The sequence below is a fragment of the Bufo bufo genome, chromosome 4 (genome assembly GCF_905171765.1).
Source record: "Bufo bufo chromosome 4, aBufBuf1.1, whole genome shotgun sequence".
Taxonomy (NCBI): Eukaryota; Metazoa; Chordata; class Amphibia; order Anura; family Bufonidae; genus Bufo; species Bufo bufo.
Genome location: NC_053392.1, coordinates 74,593,154 through 74,614,796, shown reverse-complemented (window position 1 = coordinate 74,614,796; position 21,643 = coordinate 74,593,154). Strand labels below are relative to the sequence as shown.

Here is a 21,643-nt window from a genome sequence, read left to right as displayed (position 1 = left end):
GTACGCTCCCATTCACTTCTATGGGGAGCTGGCTTGGTCGTGGCCGGACCGGAGTCCTCCAGCCACCACCTTGCGGGGCTCCGTTCTCGATTATAGGTGCGGGTCCCAGCAGTGGGACACGTACCTATAAGACAAGGGGGGCATATTCTAGCGATATGCCCCCCTTTGTCCATGATGAGAGACAACCCCTTTAAGGCTGCTGATGTCCATCCATTGTGAAATGTCTTCTTCTCAGTATTGTTAAGCCTTTGACACATTGTGGTCACTTGACTTTTTCCAGGCAGATTCAGAATGTGGACACGGCTCTGGACATGTGGGTCCCAGAATACCAAGAGATCCGTGGGAAGATGATGACTGGACACGTAGAGTATCAGATTGTGGTGGTCACGTCTCTACCTGCTTTCAAATCGTCCAGACACAGGCCTGAGGATGTAGTACAGTTTGTTGTAAGTACAGATTGGCGATCGTGACTCTTCTCTTACAGTAGTATTATTTGGGTTAACGATAACTATTCATGGTCTGAGAATCTCGTTCAAGTGGTTTCATCGCTGAGTTAAACATTTTCCTTGTTGAGGATCCAAAGGTCAAACTAGACCTAAGAATGGGTTTGGAAAGTACTATCATAGGCCAAATTGAAGCAAATCTCCTGTATTCATAGTCAAGTAGTTGTGACCTTTGTATCTCATCTTAAGACAAGTGCACCATACAATCGTTATTTGTCTTTGGGCGATTTCACATATGCATTGGAGGCTCCATTCGGGCCTCCATTGCAGATTCTGTCAAAAAGACAGGACAAAAAACTCCTGCACGCAGGACGGTAAAAAAAACTGGATTCCGAAAAGAAACTGAACGAACCCTTGAGCTACGTTTGGTTCAATTCCCTTCCCTTATATTTGTTGATCTGCTCCTCTAACGGAACAGGACAACTATATTATAAAACGGGTGTGTGAAAGGGGCCTTACAGATAGAGAGGTTGGTAGAGTCAGGTAGATCATGATTTGGGGAGTGGTAAGTATATAAGAAAAATAATACATCATCCTTCACTGTTAAAGGGAGAGTTTCATTGGAAAATAACCTATTGTTTAAATCGCATTTTTATGTTCAATGTCTATTTTCTTTTTTTTTAAATGTTTTTTTGTATTTTTTTGGTGGATTTTTTTTCTTGTCACAATCTGTATTTAAAAGAAAATAAAGTTGTTGAGTTTTCGCATTGACCACTAGGGCTGATAATGTGTCTACTGTCTAGGCTTCAAACCTTTTGCAGCTACGTGGGAAATAGACACAATGTACAGGAGCTATGGGAGAGTTTTATAGGCATGACCTGTGCCGAGGTCAGGAGGGAGTAGATAAGATGTGATATCACCTATTGTGAATGATGGATCCTGTGTTATCTGTATATAGATGATATTGTGAATTGTAACCCTGCCTGTGATGAACATTTCAGGATTTTGTGTTTTTTTATTTTTTTATTTTTTTATTTTATTTTTTTATTTCGTAATACAGATGGTGACAATGGATTTTAAAAATGTGAGTTAAAGAGGACCTTTCACTAAATTAAAAAAATCTAAACTAAGTATACAGACATGTAGAGCGGCGCCCAGGGATCCCCCTGCACTTACTGTTATCCCCGGGCGCCGCTCCGTTCTCCAGTTATAGTGTCACAGTCGTTACCTTTGACTGTGACCTTCCGTTCTTGCTCATTCGGCGCTCCTCGCTGAAGTTCTGTTCCTGTGTGTTATTTGTGGTTCTGTATGGGTTAACTCCCCTGTATTCCTATTAGGAGTTAATTCTCTGTCTGCTCCATGGCTGTGGTCTCTCTGCTGCACCCATGGAACCTGTATATAAGGCCTCCTGCACACGAACGTATTTTTTTGCGGTCCGCAAAAACGGGTCCCGTTTTTCCGTGATCCGTGACCGTTTTTTCGTCCGTGGGTCTTCCTTGATTTTTGGAGGATCCACGGACATGAAAAAAAAGTCGTTTTGGTGTCCGCCTGGCCGTGCGGAGCCAAACGGATCCGTCCTGAATTACAATGCAAGTCAATGGGGACGGATCCGTTTGACGTTGACACAATATGGTGCCATTTCAAACGGATCCGTCCCCATTGACTTTCAATGTAAAGTCTGGAGTCCCTTTTATACCATCGGATCGGAGTTTTCTCCAATCCGATGGTATATTTTAACTTGAAGCGTCCCCATCACCATGGGAACGCCTCTATGTTAGAATATACTGTCGGATATGAGTTAGATCGTGAAACCTCATTTCCGACAGTATATTCTAACACAGAGGCGTTCCCATGGTGATGGGGACGCTTCTAGTTAGAATATACTACAAACTGTGTACATGACTGCCCCCTGCTGCCTAGCAGCATCCGATCTCTTACAGGGGGCTGTGATCAGCACAATTAACCCTTCAGGTGCCGCACCTGAAGGGGTTAATTGTGCTATCATCTCCCCCTGTAAGAGATCAGGGCTGCCAGGCAGCAGGGGGCAGACCCCCCCCCTCCCCAGTTTGAATATCATTGGTGGCCAGTGCAGCCCCCCCCCCCCTTCCTCCCTCTATTGTAATAATTCCTTGGTGGCACAGTGTGCGCCCCCCCCGCCCCCCCCCCTTCCTCCCTCTATTGTAATAATTCGTTGGTGGCACAGTGTGCGCCCCCCCCCCCCTTCCTCCCTCTATTGTAATCGTTGGTGGCACAGTGTGCGCCCCCCATTGGCCCCCCTCCCTCTATAGCATTAACAACATTGGTGGCCAGTGTGCGGCCTCCCATCTAGCCCCCCCCCCCATCATTGGTGGCAGCGGGTTACTAGCAGTAGTGATTCATACTTACCTGGGAGCTGCGATGTCTGCTTCCGGCCGGGAGCTCCTCCTACTGGTAAGTGACAGTTCATTTAGCAATGACACTTACCAGTAGGTGGAGCTCCCGGCCGGACACGAACATTGCAGCAGCCGGTAAGTATGAATCTTCTACTATTGTACTATTGCTAAGTAACCATGGCAACCAGCGTCCTGGTTGCCATGGTTACCGATCGGAGCCCCAGCGATTAAACTGGGACTCCGATCGGAACTCCGCTGCCACCAATGATGGGGGGGGGGGGGAGATGGGAGGCCGCACACTGGCCACCAATGTTGTTAATGCTATAGAGGGAGGGGGGGGGCCGATGGGGGGCGCACACTGTGCCACCAACGAATTATTACAATAGAGGGAGGGAGGGGGGGGGGGGGCGCACACTGTGCCACCAACGAATTATTACAATAGAGGAAGGGAGGGGGGGCGCACACTGTGCCACCAACGAATAATTACAATAGAGGGAGGGGGGGGGCCGCACTGGCCACCAATGATATTTAAACTGGGGAGGGGGGGGGGAGGGTCTGCCCCCTGCTGCCTGGCAGCCCTGATCTCTTACAGGGGGCCGTGATCAGCACAATTAACCCCTTCAGGTGCCGCACCTGAAGGGGTTAATTGTGCTGATCACTGCCCCCTGTAAGAGATCGGGTGCTGCCAGGCAGCAGGGGGCAGTCTTGTACACAGTTTGTAGTGTATTCTAACTAGAAGCGTCCCCATCACCATGGGAACGCTTCTGTGTTAGAATATACTGTCGGTTCTGAGTTTTCACGAAGTGAAAACTCAGCTTTGAAAAAGCTTTTATACAGACGGATCTTCGGATCCGTCTGTATAAAAACTAACCTACGGCCACGGATCACGGACACGGATGCCAATCTTGTGTGCATCCGTGTTCTTTCACGGACCCATTGACTTGAATGGGTCCGTGAACCGTTGGCCGTGAAAAAAATAGGACAGGTCATATTTTTTTCACGGCCAGGAAACACGGATCACGGATGCGGCTGCAAAACGGTGCATTTTCCGATTTTTCCACGGACCCATTGAAAGTCAATGGGTCCGTGAAAAAAAGCGGAAAACGGCACAACGGCCACGGGTGCACACAACGTTCGTGTGCAGGAGGCCTAAGGCTGAGGTTTCCTCAGTTCTGTGTCAGCTCTCCTGGTGTGTGTTGTCTTGTCCTGTCCTGCTTTGTTCCTGGTTTGTGTTCTCTCCCATGCTGCTGACCCATGGGATCTGTGTCTGTCTGTCTGTGCTCTGTGAGTTTCCCTACTTGTTCATTTGCGTCCTTTTTCCTGTCTTTCTGTTCTGCCAGTTATGTTTTAGTTACTTTGTGTTTATTCTGATGTCTGTGTTCAGCAAGCCTTTGCAGCAGAGTGGCATGACAAGGCCATGCAGTTTTCTACTGGTGGAGCAAGTCCTTCTCTGCTCATTGCCACTCCTGCTCCCTTGCATGAACTCCTGCTTGTGTTATTATTTGCCCTGTTTTGTATTTACCTGTATGTTATGTATGCCTATGTGCCGTCGGTACCTTCTGGTACCTGTTGTCCATTCGCTCCTGCTGTCACTGTCTAGGTCACGCTCCAGAGTGGACCCTGGCAACTTCCTGTGGCTAAGTCTAACCCTACCATCTAGGGCTCTAGTGAACACCAGGAGTTGCTTAGTCACGCCCCTCTGGAGTATTACTAGACAGTGGCGCAGTGGGGGTTTTCTCCCGCTGTGCTGACGGTACATAGAGCTCATGTTTTGTCTGTGCTGCCTTCCATGTTTTTGTTTGTGCAATAAACTCCTATGTGTCTGTACCTGATTTCTGTTTATTGCTTGACGACGCGGTGGTCTCTCCTGGGACCTCCAACTCGTGACATATAGGCTCCGGTATCTTTATATGTTCGGCTCCACCCAGTGGAACCTGCCGGGGTCTCCTTCTCCCAGGCTGTAGCGCTGGCCAATCGCAGCGCTCAACTCATAGCCTAAGAGAAAAAAAAAACTCTCAGGCTATGAGCTGAGCGCTGCGATTGGCCAGCGCTACAGCATGGGAGAATGAGACGCCGGCAGGTTCCACTGGGTGGAGCCTAACTATGAAGATACCGGAGGGCATAGCGGGCGAACGGAGCGGCGCCCGGGGATAACAGTAAGTGCAGGGGGATCCCTGGGCGCCGCTCTCCATGTCTGTATACTTGGTTTAGATTTTTTAATCTAGTGAAAGGTCCTCTTTAAACAGAAGCTCATTTTCTGCTGACATATTCCCCTTAAAGGGGTTATACAGGATTTTACTGGTGATGGTCTATTCTTAGGCTATCAGTATCTGATCAGCAGGGGCCTGACACCCCGCAACCCCCAGTCAGCTGTTTTTGGGTAGCTCAGTTCCCAATAGTGGAGCTTTTTACTGCAGTACAGCTTCCATTGAAGTGAAAGGGAGCAGCGCTGCAGTAATCAGCTCTGACCACTACACAGTGGATGGAGTCGTGTAGTTCTTCTGCTAACTATTAGGGCTGGAGCTACTCCAAAACAGATCAATGGGGGTGCATGGTGTCCGACCTCCACTGATCAGATATTAAAGGATATAGAATATTTACAGTTTACTTTTATCATTAATTTCTAGGTTTAGTGTACCATTAAAATTTTATGCTGCTGTCCTCTTTTCTTCTTTTTTTTTTAACCTGACAGCAGCATTTTCACTATACTATGGACTAATGGCATAATTTCCATTAGATTGTGGACTGCGCGATTGCAAGCACACTAGACTGGGGCTTGAGTGACTGTAGCATTTACTTTTGACTGTAGCCTCACTGCAGCCTTTACACTAGAGTGTGGACTCACTGGCCTCAGCCTTTACACTAGAGTGTGGACTGACTGACCCCAGCCTTTACACTAGAGTGTGGACTGACTGACCCCAGCCTTTACACTAGAGTGTGGACTGACTGACCCCAGCCTTTACACTAGAGTGTGGACTGACTGACCCCAGCCTTTACACTAGACCGTGGACTGACTGACCTCAGCCTTTACACTAGACCGTGGACTGACTGACCTCAGCCTTTACACTAGAGTGTGGACTGACTGACCTCAGCCTTTACACTAGAGTGTGGACTGACTGACCTCAGCCTTTACACTAGAGTGTGGACTGACTGACCTCAGCCTTTACACTAGAGTGTGGACTGACTGACCTCAGCCTTTACACTAGAGTGTGGACTGACTGACCTCAGCCTTTACACTAGAGTGTGGACTGACTGACCTCAGCCTTTACACTAGAGTGTGGACTGACTGACCTCAGCCTTTACACTAGAGTGTGGACTGACTGACCTCAGCCTTTACACTAGAGTGTGGACTGACTGACCTCAGCCTTTACACTAGAGTGTGGACTGACTGACCTCAGCCTTTACACTAGAGTGTGGACTGACTGACCTCAGCCTTTACACTAGAGTGTGGACTGACTGACCTCAGCCTTTACACTAGAGTGTGGACTGACTGACCTCAGCCTTTACACTAGAGTGTGGACTGACTGACCTCAGCCTTTACACTAGAGTGTGGACTGACTGACCTCAGCCTTTACACTAGAGCGTGGACTGACTGACCTCAGCCTTTACACTAGAGCGTGGACTGACTGACCTCAGCCTTTACACTAGAGCGTGGACTGACTGACCTCAGCCTTTACACTAGAGCGTGGACTGACTGACCTCAGCCTTTACACTAGAGCGTGGACTGACTGACCTCAGCCTTTACACTAGAGCGTGGACTGACTGACCTCAGCCTTTACACTAGAGCGTGGACTGACTGACCTCAGCCTTTACACTAGAGCGTGGACTGACTGACCTCAGCCTTTACACTAGAGTGTGGACTGACTGACCTCAGCCTTTACACTAGAGCGTGGACTGACTGACCTCAGCCTTTACACTAGAGCGTGGACTGACTGACCTCAGCCTTTACACTAGAGCGTGGACTGACTGACCTCAGCCTTTACACTAGAGCGTGGACTGACTGACCTCAGCCTTTACACTAGAGCGTGGACTGACTGACCTCAGCCTTTACACTAGAGCGTGGACTGACTGACCTCAGCCTTTACACCAGAGCGTGGACTGACTGACCTCAGCCTTTACACCAGAGCGTGGACTGACTGACCTCAGCCTTTACACCAGAGCGTGGACTGACTGACCTCAGCCTTTACACCAGAGCGTGGACTGACTGACCTCAGCCTTTACACCAGAGCGTGGACTGACTGACCTCAGCCTTTACACCAGAGCGTGGACTGACTGACCTCAGCCTTTACACCAGAGCGTGGACTGACTGACCTCAGCCTTTACACCAGAGCGTGGACTGACTGACCTCAGCCTTTACACCAGAGCGTGGACTGACTGACCTCAGCCTTTACACCAGAGCGTGGACTGACTGACCTCAGCCTTTACACTAGAGCGTGGACTGACTGACCTCAGCCTTTACACTAGAGCGTGGACTGACTGACCTCAGCCTTTACACCAGAGCGTGGACTGACTGACCTCAGCCTTTACACCAGAGCGTGGACTGACTGACCTCAGCCTTTACACCAGAGCGTGGACTGACTGACCTCAGCCTTTACACCAGAGCGTGGACTGACTGACCTCAGCCTTTACACCAGAGCGTGGACTGACTGACCTCAGCCTTTACACCAGAGCGTGGACTGACTGACCTCAGCCTTTACACCAGAGCGTGGACTGACTGACCTCAGCCTTTACACCAGAGCGTGGACTGACTGACCTCAGCCTTTACACCAGAGCGTGGACTGACTGACCTCAGCCTTTACACCAGAGCGTGGACTGACTGACCTCAGCCTTTACACCAGAGCGTGGACTGACTGACCTCAGCCTTTACACCAGAGCGTGGACTGACTGACCTCAGCCTTTACACCAGAGCGTGGACTGACTGACCTCAGCCTTTACACCAGAGCGTGGACTGACTGACCTCAGCCTTTACACCAGAGCGTGGACTGACTGACCTCAGCCTTTACACCAGAGCGTGGACTGACTGACCTCAGCCTTTACACCAGAGCGTGGACTGACTGACCTCAGCCTTTACACCAGAGCGTGGACTGACTGACCTCAGCCTTTACACCAGAGCGTGGACTGACTGACCTCAGCCTTTACACCAGAGCGTGGACTGACTGACCTCAGCCTTTACACCAGAGCGTGGACTGACTGACCTCAGCCTTTACACCAGAGCGTGGACTGACTGACCTCAGCCTTTACACCAGAGCGTGGACTGACTGACCTCAGCCTTTACACCAGAGCGTGGACTGACTGACCTCAGCCTTTACACCAGAGCGTGGACTGACTGACCTCAGCCTTTACACCAGAGCGTGGACTGACTGACCTCAGCCTTTACACCAGAGCGTGGACTGACTGACCTCAGCCTTTACACCAGAGCGTGGACTGACTGACCTCAGCCTTTACACCAGAGCGTGGACTGACTGACCTCAGCCTTTACACCAGAGCGTGGACTGACTGACCTCAGCCTTTACACCAGAGCGTGGACTGACTGACCTCAGCCTTTACACCAGAGCGTGGACTGACTGACCTCAGCCTTTACACCAGAGCGTGGACTGACTGTGTCTGGTTATAAGACAGGTGGCTGCAGCAGGCGCCTCTCCCCCTGGTCTCTGTCTACAGTAGGACAAAAAGATAAAGGCTTGTCTGGTGTCCATTCCCCAGCTAAATATGGAACAGATCAGCCTCAGTTGAATCCCTGTTCTGTGTAGGATTTCTACAGGCCTGAACATGCTGAAAATCCTGCAGACCAAGCAGATGTCCCTTTACATTTATCCTCCTGATGACAGAAGACTACTTTACTGCACCATTGTCCCCCTTTCTTCTTATTTGAACCCTGAAGATGTTGGACTTTTGGGCATTTGAGCCCTTTTTTTTTTTTTTTGGAGATGTCAGACCATGGGGAGATCTGGCCCGCGGGCTGCCAAGTTAAACTCATTTGTGCTAATTCCGCCTGTGTGAGGAGCTGGAGTTCTGCTTAGGATTGATTACATGAATACCGACACGGCGTAACTCTCTTTACCGTGTGTCGCAGTGAAGTCATCTGACTGGTGCCAGCCGCAACGCAACTGGGACGTTCCAGATGGAGACTGACATAATGCTGGCAGGTTACAAATAGCTTAGCTATGTATGAAAACACCAGGGGAGCGCATACTGAAGCCATGAGGTCTCCTTCATACTTTCGGGAGCGTCCGTTTTACAGCGGGGACAGTAATAATAACACAGCGCACATTTGTATTCTGATTTTTATTGTCTTGAATGACAACATTTTAAACTTTTCAACTCCGAGGGTAAAAAAATAAAAAGAAATCCTCCCCCAAAAAATCAAAAACTGGTGGAGCCCCGACACGCTCTTTGAATTAGGATAATATTACAAATATTGGCTTTTTTTTCATTATTTTGATGGAGAATCAAATGACTTCAGATTGATTCCAGACCTTCCATCGCCATTAGTGTGGCCATGAAACATGTGAAGCCATGCCTAATACTGGAACGCACCAAATTAAATTAATAGTATCTACTCCTGGCAGGAACTACTCCTGATATTTTTTTTTCATTTGGATTTTAGACTCCAGGTTGCCAAAAAATAATGACTTGTTAGAACGCCAGCCAGGGCGATTGCTCTGAAGAAATGTGCACTTGCAGCTCTTTAGTAAAATAGCCTTGAAAGGGAGCCATTAGGGGCACTTGTGTCAGCTGGCAAGCAAACGCGTTTCTAGTTTGATTTTCTTAAAGGGAATGTGTAGCTATAAGCGACCTGTTAAACAGTAACTTCGAAGGGTGTCCAGGTGCATACATCCTCGGAGACGTGCTCCTACGCTCGCGCCATTGTTGAGAAAAATGAAGTTTTAATATATGCAAATGAGCCTCTAGGAGCAACGGGGGCGTTGCCATTACACCTAGATGCCCTGATCTCTTTAAAACTGCCGCCTTCTCTGCACTTTGACAGGGACGCATGTGATTACGTTTTCACTCCCTGGCCCTGGTCAATCCAAGTGCAGAGGGAGCAGCAGCTGCAGAGAATAGCAGTGCCTCTACCGGCTCATTTGCATATATTAAAAGGGTTGTCCCATGAAAAATAGTCTACAATTTTCAAACCAGCTCCTGGATCTGAATACTTTTGTAATTGCATGTCATTAAAAAATTTGCATAGCCACTGAGTTATTCAATAAAATGTATGTGTATAGCGCCACCTGTTGTTTTTTCTTTTTCTTATTTCTTTGTCCTGCTCACTGAGAAGGCCGCACATGCTCAGTTTCATCCTTCAACTGCTTCCTGAGCTGTGATAGGGAGAGCTGAGACACGCCCCCCTGAGCTGCAGCAGAGAAGACACTCCCCTTGAGCTGTCAGCTTGACATAAATCTAGCAGAGCAATGAATGGAGATCTCTGGATCCATGTGAGGTACAGGGCTGGTTCTAGCTTTGTTAGAAAGAGATTTTCATGTACTATGTGATGTCTGATTTTCATTTTTTACAGTATTCATGGGATAACCCCTTTAAGAAAAAAAACTAGTGCACATGTAACAGGTCAGCCAGTTTCATAGGTACAAATCTGCTGACGGATGCCCTTTAAATCGTCTAGCTGAGGACTACCATCCGGTGCGCTCTTGGCCAAGCATAGTAGGGCAACCCACTTTAAAGGAATTTCCAGTTTTATGTGATTTCTCATGTATGTAGTTTTAGCTTCCTTAAAATGTCTGTAAGAAGAGAAATAATGTGGTTGTCCGGTGTGTTTTTTTTTTTTTTTTTATGTAACAATTTTTTTTTTTTTAAGAACATTCCCATTTGGGACGGCCATATTGGAGACCATGTATTGTCAGTGCAGAACCTTACCTGTGTGTACAGAGTTAGGGCTCATGCAGCCTGTATGCGGAACCATTCACTTCAAAGGGTCTGCAAAAAAAAAACATTCCGTTTCCATATATCCGCGTGGCTGTTCCGCAAAAAAGATAGATAGTACATGTCCTATTCTTGTCTCTTTTCCAGACAAGGATAGGCATTGTTACAATGGATCCGGAAAAAAATACGGATGCAATATGGATGTCACACGGACGTCTTCCGTATTTTTAGCGGATCCGTCTTTTGTGGACCGCAAAATAAATACAGTCCTGTGCATGAGCATTATTACTATACTGCCTTCTTCAGGTCCTTACGTAGTAGGATAGGACTGTCATATATCTTACTGTACCTTTTATAATGAGACTTCTCATTGTGAACCAGCTATTACAGTAAGCTACAGAAAACAGAAAGCCTTTTGGCCTTAAAGGGGTTGTCCATTTTCCACTTAGATCTCTGAAGTGCCATACACCGGTGTCTAAAGGCATGAAGAAGAAGACAGGCTGTTAGTTCACTCCTCCTCCTCCTCCTTTCAATGAGGCTAATCCTATGACATGAAAGCATTGAAAGTTGTGCTTGGTGTTTTTTTTTTTTTTTTAAAAATCAGCACCTAGAGGCTTGGTTCACTCACCCTTTGGCACGCCCCAGGTCCCTTTGATTGATTTGAGATTTCTCCTCTTCGTCCAGGAAATCCCGCGCCTGCGCCGTCCCGTTTACTATTTGGCGCAGTGAGTGAAGGACGCGCTCCTGCTCCCGGCCTCCCTCACTGCGCTCCGAGCGCGTCCACTCACTGCGCCTGCGCAGAATACTAAACGGGCCTGCGCAGTGAGTGAATCCGGCGCAGGCGCAGTGAGGGAGACCGGCAGCAGGAGCGCGTCCTTCACTCACTATGCCTGCGCCAAATAGTAAACGGGACGGCGCAGGCGCGGGATTTCCTGGACGGAGAGGAGAAATCGCAAGTCAATCAAAGGGGCCTGGGGCGTGCCAAAGGGTGAGTGAATCGAGCCTGTAGGTGCTGAAGCAACGCCCTCATAGCACCTAGAGGCTCATTAACATATTTTAAAAGTGTTTATTTTAAGAGAACGGCGGCGGGCAGGGAGTTATAAACCACAGTGTTATGTACTGCTGACCAGTGATGGTCAGTTCGCAGTGTTCGCCAGCAAACACATGCGGGCTGCCATCTTTAGTAAGGTAGACTCACCCGTCCGACGATGCACAGGTGAGCCCTTACCTGTGCCTGTGCCGGGAGCCGGTCTGAAATCAAATGCGGTCACCGGGAGCAGGCAGTTCTGAGAACAGCCCGATGAAGGCCCCCGGCGGCTGTTCTCGGAACTGCCTGCTCCCGGTGACCGCATTTGATTTCAGACCGGCACAGGTAAGGGCTTACCTGTGCATCGCCGGACGGGTGAGTCTACCTTACTAAAGATGGCAGCCCGCATATGTTCGCTGGCGAACACTGCGAACTGACCATCACTGCTGCTGACATTAGCCCATCGCTAATGTCAGTCAGCTACAGAACGTAATTTATGATCACAGAAACCCTTTAAGAGGCTTGTGACCAGGACAACACATGGCATCCGTATGCAAAAAAATAATAATTAAGCATTAATTACCGTATGTGACGGATCCCGCACCGCCTCCAGTTCTCACGGGTAGGACTTTGTTTACTCGGTCACATCAACCACAGGTGACCACTGCAGCCAATCACTGTCTTCAGCAGTGTACTGATGAGGCCAGTGCTTGACTCCATTGGTCACATGTTGTCAACATGACATCACCGCTGCAGCCAGGTAATCGGAGTGAGTTCAGGAGATCCGAAGAGATGGCATGAGATCTGTCAGGAAATTAAAGGGGTTATCCAACCCCTATAATGACCCCCCCCCCCAATGGCCTGGCCCCTCATATAGATTATAGTTACCTGCTCCCTGGCACCCGCGTCGTTCCTGATCCCCACACAGCCACCGCTGCATCTCGCCATCGTGCAGATGAAAACATCCGGCGACAGGGGGAGCAGCCAATAGCAGTACGGACACCTTAGACTTTGAGCCCTGGGGGTGTCCCAGGATGGCACAGCCAGTCTCCGTGAGCACAACAGTATTACCGTGATGGTCGCCGAGGGCTTCTGCCTCGAACAGTTAGTGAGTGCTTCTAGTTTTCGTGAAGGCTCTTGTCAGACTCCATCCCTTTTGTGATACCCATCACTTTTTTGCACCTGATCATCTGCTGTGACCTGCAGTTCCGTTAGTTGCTATATATTTATGTCCAGCAGGGGGCGATCAAATACCACACAAAATACATTCACTATGGCCTCAGCTCTCTACTTTGCAGCCCTCGGCTGGCGAGAAAAGCGCAGTACACTAACGTGTTAGACATGGTGCAAGAGAAAATGGGAGTGCTGTGTGAAAATCATCAACTGCACCTATATTTCCACATAAAACACGTTGTTCCCCATGATACAGACTTGTAAGCCAGGCTCTGTTATTGTTAAAGGGTTATGCCCGTCAAAGACATTAATGTCTTATCGGTAGGATATGCCATTAATGTCACATAGGTGTAGGTCCCTCCTTTGGGACCTTCTCTTATCTCCAGAACGGAGCCCCCGAAGTCAAGGCGAGCACAACGCGCATGCGTGGCGTGTTCTCCATTCACTGCTATGGGAGTTCCAAAACCTGAGTGGCTCAGTATTTTCAAAATTCCCATAGAGAAGAATGGAGACCGCATCACACGTGCACGACCACCCAGACGCTGCTCTTCCATTAGGCCACTTAGGCAGCCGCCTAAGGCCTCGCGCTGGTGGGGGCCTCGCTCTGGCTCCCACCAGCACCTGACACCGCCGCAATTTAATTGTCTGCTCCTCCGTCACCTAACACACACACTAGTAGTAACTTTAAGTAAGACGAGCCGCCGCGGCCAGGCCGCTCGAGCCCCTCTGCTCTCTGCCTCTTTAAGAGAGCAGAGGCTGCTGGCCGGCTCAGAGCGTGCCGCCGCACAGGCACGTCTCTATGCAACAGCAGACACGCCCCCTTCCCTCAGAGCGCTGCGCAGGCAGGGAGAGAAGAAGCGCCATCTCACCTCACCGCCACCGGCTGTGTGCCTGTGTCTGTTGTCCGGTGACCCGACGCCGACCCAACTGTTCTGGCTGCCGCCAGCGCTGCCCTGAAGACAGTGTCAGTGGTGGTGGACTCACTGGACTGTCTGTCACTGTGGATTGTGGAAGAAATAGAATCCTCCAAGGACCAAGGTGGTCAGGTGTGTGTCCCACTCCCTGTCCTGCTGGCCGCTGTACCCCTCCTCCGAGTCCCCCCTCCCTGGCTGTCGCCTGATCTGATATTAAGAGAGAGAATAAGTTGGGGACTGAGAAATGTGCATTTGGGGGGGGGGGGGGGGGGGGGGGGTAAGGTGTTGCTGCAAGGCAAGCGTCATGATGGAGGGGGTCTAGGGGACTGAGAAATGTGCAATGGGGGGGCCTTTCTCAGTCCCCTAAACCCCCTCCATGAGGCTTGCCTGGCAGCACATCTTACCCTCCCCCCCCCCCCCAATTGCACATTTCTCAGTCCCACTCTATGAGGCTTGCCTGGCAGCACAATTACCCATGCAATTTGGGGGGGGGGGATGTGTAATTTACTTTCACACCTGCGTTCAGGTGTCCGCTCGTGAGCTCCGTTTGAAGGGGCTCACAAGCGGCCCCGAACGCAGCCGTCCAGCCCTAATGCATTCTCAGTGGAGGCGGATCCACTGAGAATGCATCCGTCTGGCGGCGTTCAGCCTCCGCTCAGCAAGCGGACACCTGAACGCTGCTTGCAGCGTTCGGGTGTCCGCCTGGCCGTGCGGAGGCGAGCGGATCCGTCCACACTTAATGGAAGTCAATGGGGACGGATCCGTTTGAAGATGACACTATATGGCTCAATCTTCAAACGGATCCGTCCCCCATTGACTTTCAATGTAAAGTCTGGACGGATCCGCTCAGGCTACTTTCACACTTAGAAATAATGCAGATGGATCCGTTCTGAACGGATGCAAACGTCTGCATTAGGCCCCTTTCAGACGGGCGTTGCGGAAAAATGTGCGGGTGCGTTGCGGGAACACCCGCGATTTTTCTGCACGAGTGCAAAACATTGTAATGCGTTTTGCACTCGCGTGAGAAAAATCGTGCGTGTTTGGTACCCAAACCCGAACTTCATCACAGAAGTTCGGGCTTGGGATCGGTGTTCTGTGGATTGTATTATTTTCCCTTATAACATGGTTATAAGGGAAAATAATAGCATTCTGAATACAGAATACATAGTAAAATAGCACTGGAGGGGTTAAAAAAAAATAAAATAAAAATTAACTCACCTTAATCCACTTGCTCGCGTAGCCCGGCATCTCCTTGTGTCTCCTTTGTTGAAGGACCTGTGATGACGTCACTCCAGTCATCACATGGTACGTCACATGATCTTTTACCATGGTGATTCACCATGGTAAAAGATCATGTGACGTACCATGTGATGACCGGAGTGACGTCATCACAGGTCCTTCAACAAAGGAGACACAAGGAGATGCCGGGCTACGCGAGCAAGTGGATTAAGGTGAGTTAATTTTTTTTTTATTTTTTTTTAACCCCTCCAGTGCTATTTTACTTTGCATTCTGTATTCAGAATGCTATTATTTTCCCTTATAACCATGTTATAAGGGAAAATAATAATGATCGGGTCTCCATCCCGATCGTCTCCTAGCAACCGTGCGTGAAAATCGCACCGCATCCGCACTTGCTTGCGGATGCTTGCGATTTTCACGCAACCCCATTCACTTCTATGGGGCCTGCGTTGCGTGAAAATAGAACATGCTGCGATTTTCACGCAACGCATAAGTGATGCGTGAAAATCACCGCTCGTGTGCACAGCCCCATAGAAATGAATGGGTCCGGATTCAGTGCGGGTGCAATGCGTTCACCTCCCACATTGCGCCCGTGTTTCATCAGACGGACCCGCTCCGAATGCTAGTGTGAAAGTAGCCTAAGATGTGCTGCCAGCCTCATGGAGGGAGACAGACTAAGGATACTATACCAAGTGTTTTTGTTTGTAGTTAATCTTTATTAGGGCTTGCATATCTTGTGTTCGTGGGGGCCTCATGTTCGGGTTTCGCCTAAGGCCTCACAAAGTCTAGAGCCGCCTCTGCGACCACCTTTCCGTTCCCCCCCTATGGGACTGCCAAAACTCTGTAACTGTAAATGGAGGGTGGCTGCACTTGAGCAGTGGACTTTGAGGGTGTCCATTAAAAAAAGGCGGTGGTTTTAAATCCAGTAACCCATTTTAAGAACTATAAAACTGGTGACTGACCACTCAGCGTGTAATCTAATAGTTGTCCACTAGAGTTATCCACTTATTGAAAACTAGCAGAAGGATCCAAGTTTGCACGGGTATATTTCATGTATTTCATTTAATGTTCGTGTGTGTCCTTAAAAGATATCAACAGTATCCACTATAACAGTGACATCGGCCCCCCACCCCTTAACACTGATCCTCCCCACAGTGCCCTGTTTCCTTAAAATGGGACCTCCACAGCAGCCCATCCCCCTAACTTTGACCTTCACAGCAGCCTGCCCCTTTAACATTGAGTTCTGCAGCACCCCACTCCATTGACAGTGACCTCTACAGCACCCGCCCCTTAACACTGACCATAGGTTACAGTACCTTTAACTGACCTCCACCATTCCCGGCCCCCTTAACAGAGACCTCCACAGCGACTGCCCCTTTAACAGTGACCCCACTGTACCCTACTCCCTTAACAGTGACCTCACAGTACCCCGCTGCCCCTTTAATAGTGGCTTCCACAGTCCCCCTCCTCCCTTAACAGTGACCACCACAGTGGCCGCACCTTTAACAGTGACATCCACAGAGGCTGGCCCCCTTAACAGTAGCATACACAGCGCCCCCCCTTTAACAGTGACCTCTACAATAACCCGCCCCTTAACAGTGACCTCCACAGAGCTCCGTTCCCTTAAAATGAGACCTCCACAACACCCCGCCCCCTTAACAGTGACCTCTACAGCACCCCGCCCCTTAACACTGACCTCCATAGCAGACCGTCCCCTTAACTGTGACCTGCACCGTTCCCTGCCCCCTTAACAGTGACCTCCACAGCAGCCGCCCCTTTATTAGTGCCCTCCACAGTACCCCATCTCCTTAACAGTGATTTCCACAACAACCTGTCCCTTAACAGTGGACTCTACAGCAACCTGCCCCTTAACTCTGACCTCCATAGCGGATCGTCGCCTTAACTATGACCTCAACAGCAGCCTGCCCCTAGGTGCGGTTTTAGGCCGGACAGTCTGGCCTTCAGACTCCCTGTCCTCCGTCCGGCGCAGGGTCTGGACGGACACAGGGATGTCCATTTGAACAGCTCACTCTCAGACAGCAGCACTGTGCTGTCTGAGCGTGAGCTGCAGGGAGAAAGTCACCCTCCCTCGTACTCCTGCAGCTGATAGAAGTTGATTTTTACCTTCATTGTTTCAATCCCCGTCAGCTGCGGAGTAGGAGGAAGCGTGGCCTAACCGATTGGGGACGTGGCTTAGCTGGACCTGGGGGCGGGGTTTTTAACTCCGTCTGAACTGTGACCTCCACAGCACTCCGCTCCGGTCTAAAACCTTCCCAGACACCTGATGTACCTGTGTGTCAAGTTTCGTGGTATTTTCCTTGAGGTGCAGGGTGCATGTGGAATAGATAAATGTAAAAATATTCCAGCATCTGGTAAAAACATGCAAAGCGTCATTGAAAATCTAACAGATCGGTAGAGGACACTACCTCTTGCGCATTTCAGGCCGTTATTGCCTTTAATCATACTTGAGCCGTCGTCCTCCTCATCCATTATCGTTTCTCTTTCGCAGGTATCTAGAAAGTACAGTGAGATTGAAGACTTCTACCACAAAATATCCACACTATACCCCAAGTGTCCTCTGCCCCCTTTTCCACGGAAGGTGTTGTTTGTTGGGGAGACGGATATCAGAGAGAGGAGAACCACCTTTAACGCTATTGTGAAGGCCATTGCCCGCGAGGAGGAGCTGGTGGCATCTCCAGAGCTTCAGGATTTCCTAGGTCAGCAGTTATTTCCCTAATTCTAAGAATATTTATGCGGAGGGGCAATGTCTGCTGCGAGTGTGACGTTTTCCTTGCCATGTCCCTTTAAAAAGAAGCTGGACCCCTAAAATGATGAGATCATTATGGGATTGTACCACCATTAAATTTCATATTAATTGATGGTCATCCTAAAAAACAACAATGCGTGACATTTACTTGTTCCAAAAATGATTGGTAAAGAGTTATCACATTAACTTACATTATCTGACGCCACCTGGTGTTCAGAGTGTATAGCAATGTGCACGTCCATAGACGGAGCTGAGTGCTGGTTGACACATGCTCAATCACTCCCCCTACAGCCAGGTCTCTGCATAGACAATCTCCTTTCACCGCAGGGTAGCAAATAGAAATCACATTTCGTCCTGCTTGGAGGACGGAGGAGCAGAACTCTGCAGTAACATGGCAAACTGTACAGAAAAAACATGGACGACTCATCCACATGCTATGCAGTGGCCTATTGCTGCTGAGCATATCACATAAGCATGAGGTACTCTGTATCATCTTTGACCAAAATGCGATGGTCTCTTTTGAGTGGCTCCTTACACTAATTTGTTGCAGCACTACATGGCGACCTATTCAGCACCTGCAGGTGGAGAGGGCCAGCAGTCCGACAAACTGCTCAGAAGCTGTCTTACAAGTAGAAATGGCGGTGGATATGCTGAAGTTAAGGTGAGGCCGGCGCCTCTTCATCACTCTGGCGGATCCACCGCCAGTGCAGGGCTTAATTAAGACCGGTGTCTAAAACGTTTTAGCATGGCAGTATCCTTCCATAGGGTCTGCCAGAGGGGGAAGGAAAGTGATTCTGTCCCGTTTCAGTAGCACAGATTAGCTGCATCACAAAGGAACAAAAAGTGATGAAAAAACAATTTTTTATTCTAGAAGCACTGTCAATTACCTTAAAATAGCAGTTAACAGTTTATCGGGATTTTTGGTTTGTAAATAATTCATTGGATGTTTAATCTGGGAGGAGAGTACTGATGTTCATTGCGGCTCCTGCTGAGTATTGCTAAGAGGAGGAGAATTCTTGTACAGTCACTCAGAATTGAGAAAGCTCGTTGGAAGAATGAGTGAAACGTTTTCAAGAAATCTACAGTAAGTCCAGTTGCCTTGATTTATTCTTTACAGATATAAGAGGAGGAGAGGTAAGAGAAGTGATATCTGGCATTGTCTTCGGTTTTGCTTATTACTTTTCAAGCCCATAAGATGGCATAAGAAACTAAATAGAATATGTTAAATAAAACGGCCACTAAATGCTATAATACTGCCCCTATGGGCACCAGTATGAATGTTAACAGGTAGAAAAATGTTCAGATCTGATTAAAGGTGTTTTTTTTTTTATTTTTTATTATTATCTCAAGATCAAAGATCCCCATATACCCGTTGTTCTATCTCCAGATGCTGAGGTCATTCATTTGTGGTTATGTGAGGTTTGCCCCTGATATTAAATATCCTTTGTCTTCTCAGGATCAGCCATTAGTGACTTTGTTGAGTCAAAGAGTGCAAGGCCGTATGCAAACCATTCAGAAGATGGAGATTTCTTCAAAGCTGAAACGCCAGCAGAGGACCCTCTTCTACAGATAGAAAGCAAGCTGCCGAGCAAGAAAGCTGAGGTGCAGGAAGAAGATGAGGAGGAGGAGATGGAGGAGGTCGATTTAGACCCGCTTGGCATCATGAAGTGAGTTCCTATTTTTCCTGCACTGTCTCATAAAACTAAGAATATACATGAAAAAGGGAACGTTAGAAGCAGTTTGGCCCCTACACCGCCACTACCTGACCATGTTGCGCCTGTTGTCACGGTCCCTCCTGTGACAGAGGTTAGAAGATCTGAGAGACTGGCTGCACATTAGGTTATCTGACAGCCTATCTGTTTTCACTTGTTGCAGTGTTGTTGTTGGTAATGACCACACCTCTTGTCTTAGGTGTAGCTTGTGGTCATTACTGCTCCTCTATTTAGTCTGGACTCACACTTCATACCATGCGGTTGATATTATCTGCCCGGAGTTGGAAGAGCTGGTGTGCTGTCCTCTTCCGAGTTCCCGCTCATCCATTTTCTATTGAAGATAAGTCCACTTCCCTTTGTATTTTGTTGTTCTCATTTGCTCGTTGTTTACCAGGCCTCAGGGAGACGCTGGTTCGTTCATCTGGGAAGAAACCAGTGGTCTCAGACCCAGTCACGACTCCTAGGGATTTCCAGGGTTTCTAGGGCCTAGGTTTCCGGTGTATGAATATTCCCACCTTCAGGGTCTATTTATACTGAAAGGAGTCAGAGCTAGGTTTAGGGTTTCCTAGGTGGTGACCTCTTCCCTTTCCCTAGCCGTGAGACCTAGTTTCTGGTCATTTTCCTTCTGTTGTCATTCTGATGTTCCTCCCCTCCCCCCACTCCCCCGACACCTGTAGGTGGAGACGCTGGGGACCAATCCCGCCTATCCTGGCTTGATTGACATCCCTGAGGATAGGGAACATCATCACAAACATGATCAATTCCCTGCTTATCTACTTCCTGCGCATGCGCAGTGAAGAAAAGTGTACCTGCCCTGGCTTCAGTGGCACAGTGTATATACGCTGAAGACCAGGAACATGGCAGAAGCCAGGGCACACCCTGCATCACCGTGCATATGCCAGAAGCAGCAGACAGTGGTGCATGCGCAGGACTTTACCGGGGCTTGTGATGGTTTATTTTGTCCTTGGGAGACTGGGAAGGTTTAGGATGCAGACAGCTTGAATTGACTAACACGACATTATAAACTAGCACACGCCCAGGGCCGTGCTCTGCGTTAGTGACTTTTATGTGCTGTTTCCAGCGCATGTAGGGAAATTAAAATGAAGTGGCCAACCCCTAAACTAGATGATTCTGCCTTGCTCCGGCAGTCAGTAGGGGGAGCCAATGCAACAGGATTGATGCAACTCCCATTGAATTCAATAATAAATCAGTCTTTAGTTAGCTCCCCCTTGTGGTGGCTTTAGGCAGCTGTTACTTTATCATTGACCTCTAAGGGCTTGTTCACACGACCGTGCCGTGTTTTGCGGATCCGCAAAACACGGATGCCACCCGTGTGTCTTCCGCAATTTGCGGAACGGACGACCCTTTATAGAAATGCCTATTCTTATCCGCAAAACGGACAAGAATAGGACATGACTTATCATTTTTGCGGGGGCCACGGAACGGAGCAATGGATGCGGACCATCTTTTGCGGCCCCATTAAAGCGAATGGGTCCGCACCCGAGCCGTAAAAAAAGGCGGCTCGGATGCGGAACCAAACCACGGTCGCGTGAATGAGCCATAAGGCTTGTGTGAAGGGCAGCAAGGGATTAGGAGCCCTCCCGAAGATATGTCGTGAAATTAATCCGTGCCGAAACTTGAACAATGCAGAAAAAGATGCACTTTAAAGCCACGTAGCGTGCAAGATACACATCTAATGCCACGGCCAAATGGGGCGGGGGGGGGGGGGGAGCAGAGCTTGGCTCAGTGGGTAGAGCTCAGTTTATCTAGGCATGTTGTAGTGAGTCCCAAAAGGAATACAACCAAACGGTCACATGATTAAATTTAATCATGTGACTTTTTGTGAGCCCTTTATTATTATAATTGCTTGTAGTGCTTTTGCACTTGATATTGTGGTGCACGCTTTCCATTACTATAAAGGCCCGCATCACCCCATTTTTCTCTATCACTGATGTTCCTGACTCTTTTGGAGGAGAAACTTTTTAAAGAGTATCTCTCACGTGTAAAAAAAAAACGGAGACAAGTGGGTGCAACGGTAAAATCGTCCCTCTTGGTATTCTTTAGTGGCTCACAGTGCTCGTATGAAAAGTCATTTACTGAATACCGCCACAAGAGGGC

General features: G+C 48.8%; 1 protein-coding gene across 1 annotated transcript in view; it reads left to right on the top strand.

The window, feature by feature from the left end:
* The window catches only part of HS1BP3 (HCLS1 binding protein 3), a 120,571-nt gene that overhangs the window by 9,694 nt on the left and 89,234 nt on the right, over positions 1 to 21,643 (top strand). The window contains exons 2-4 of the mRNA XM_040427382.1: positions 281 to 446; positions 17,556 to 17,763; positions 19,270 to 19,480. Coding sequence (XP_040283316.1) covers positions 281 to 446; positions 17,556 to 17,763; positions 19,270 to 19,480 — 585 coding nt within the window. The remainder of the gene's footprint in view (positions 1 to 280; positions 447 to 17,555; positions 17,764 to 19,269; positions 19,481 to 21,643) is intronic.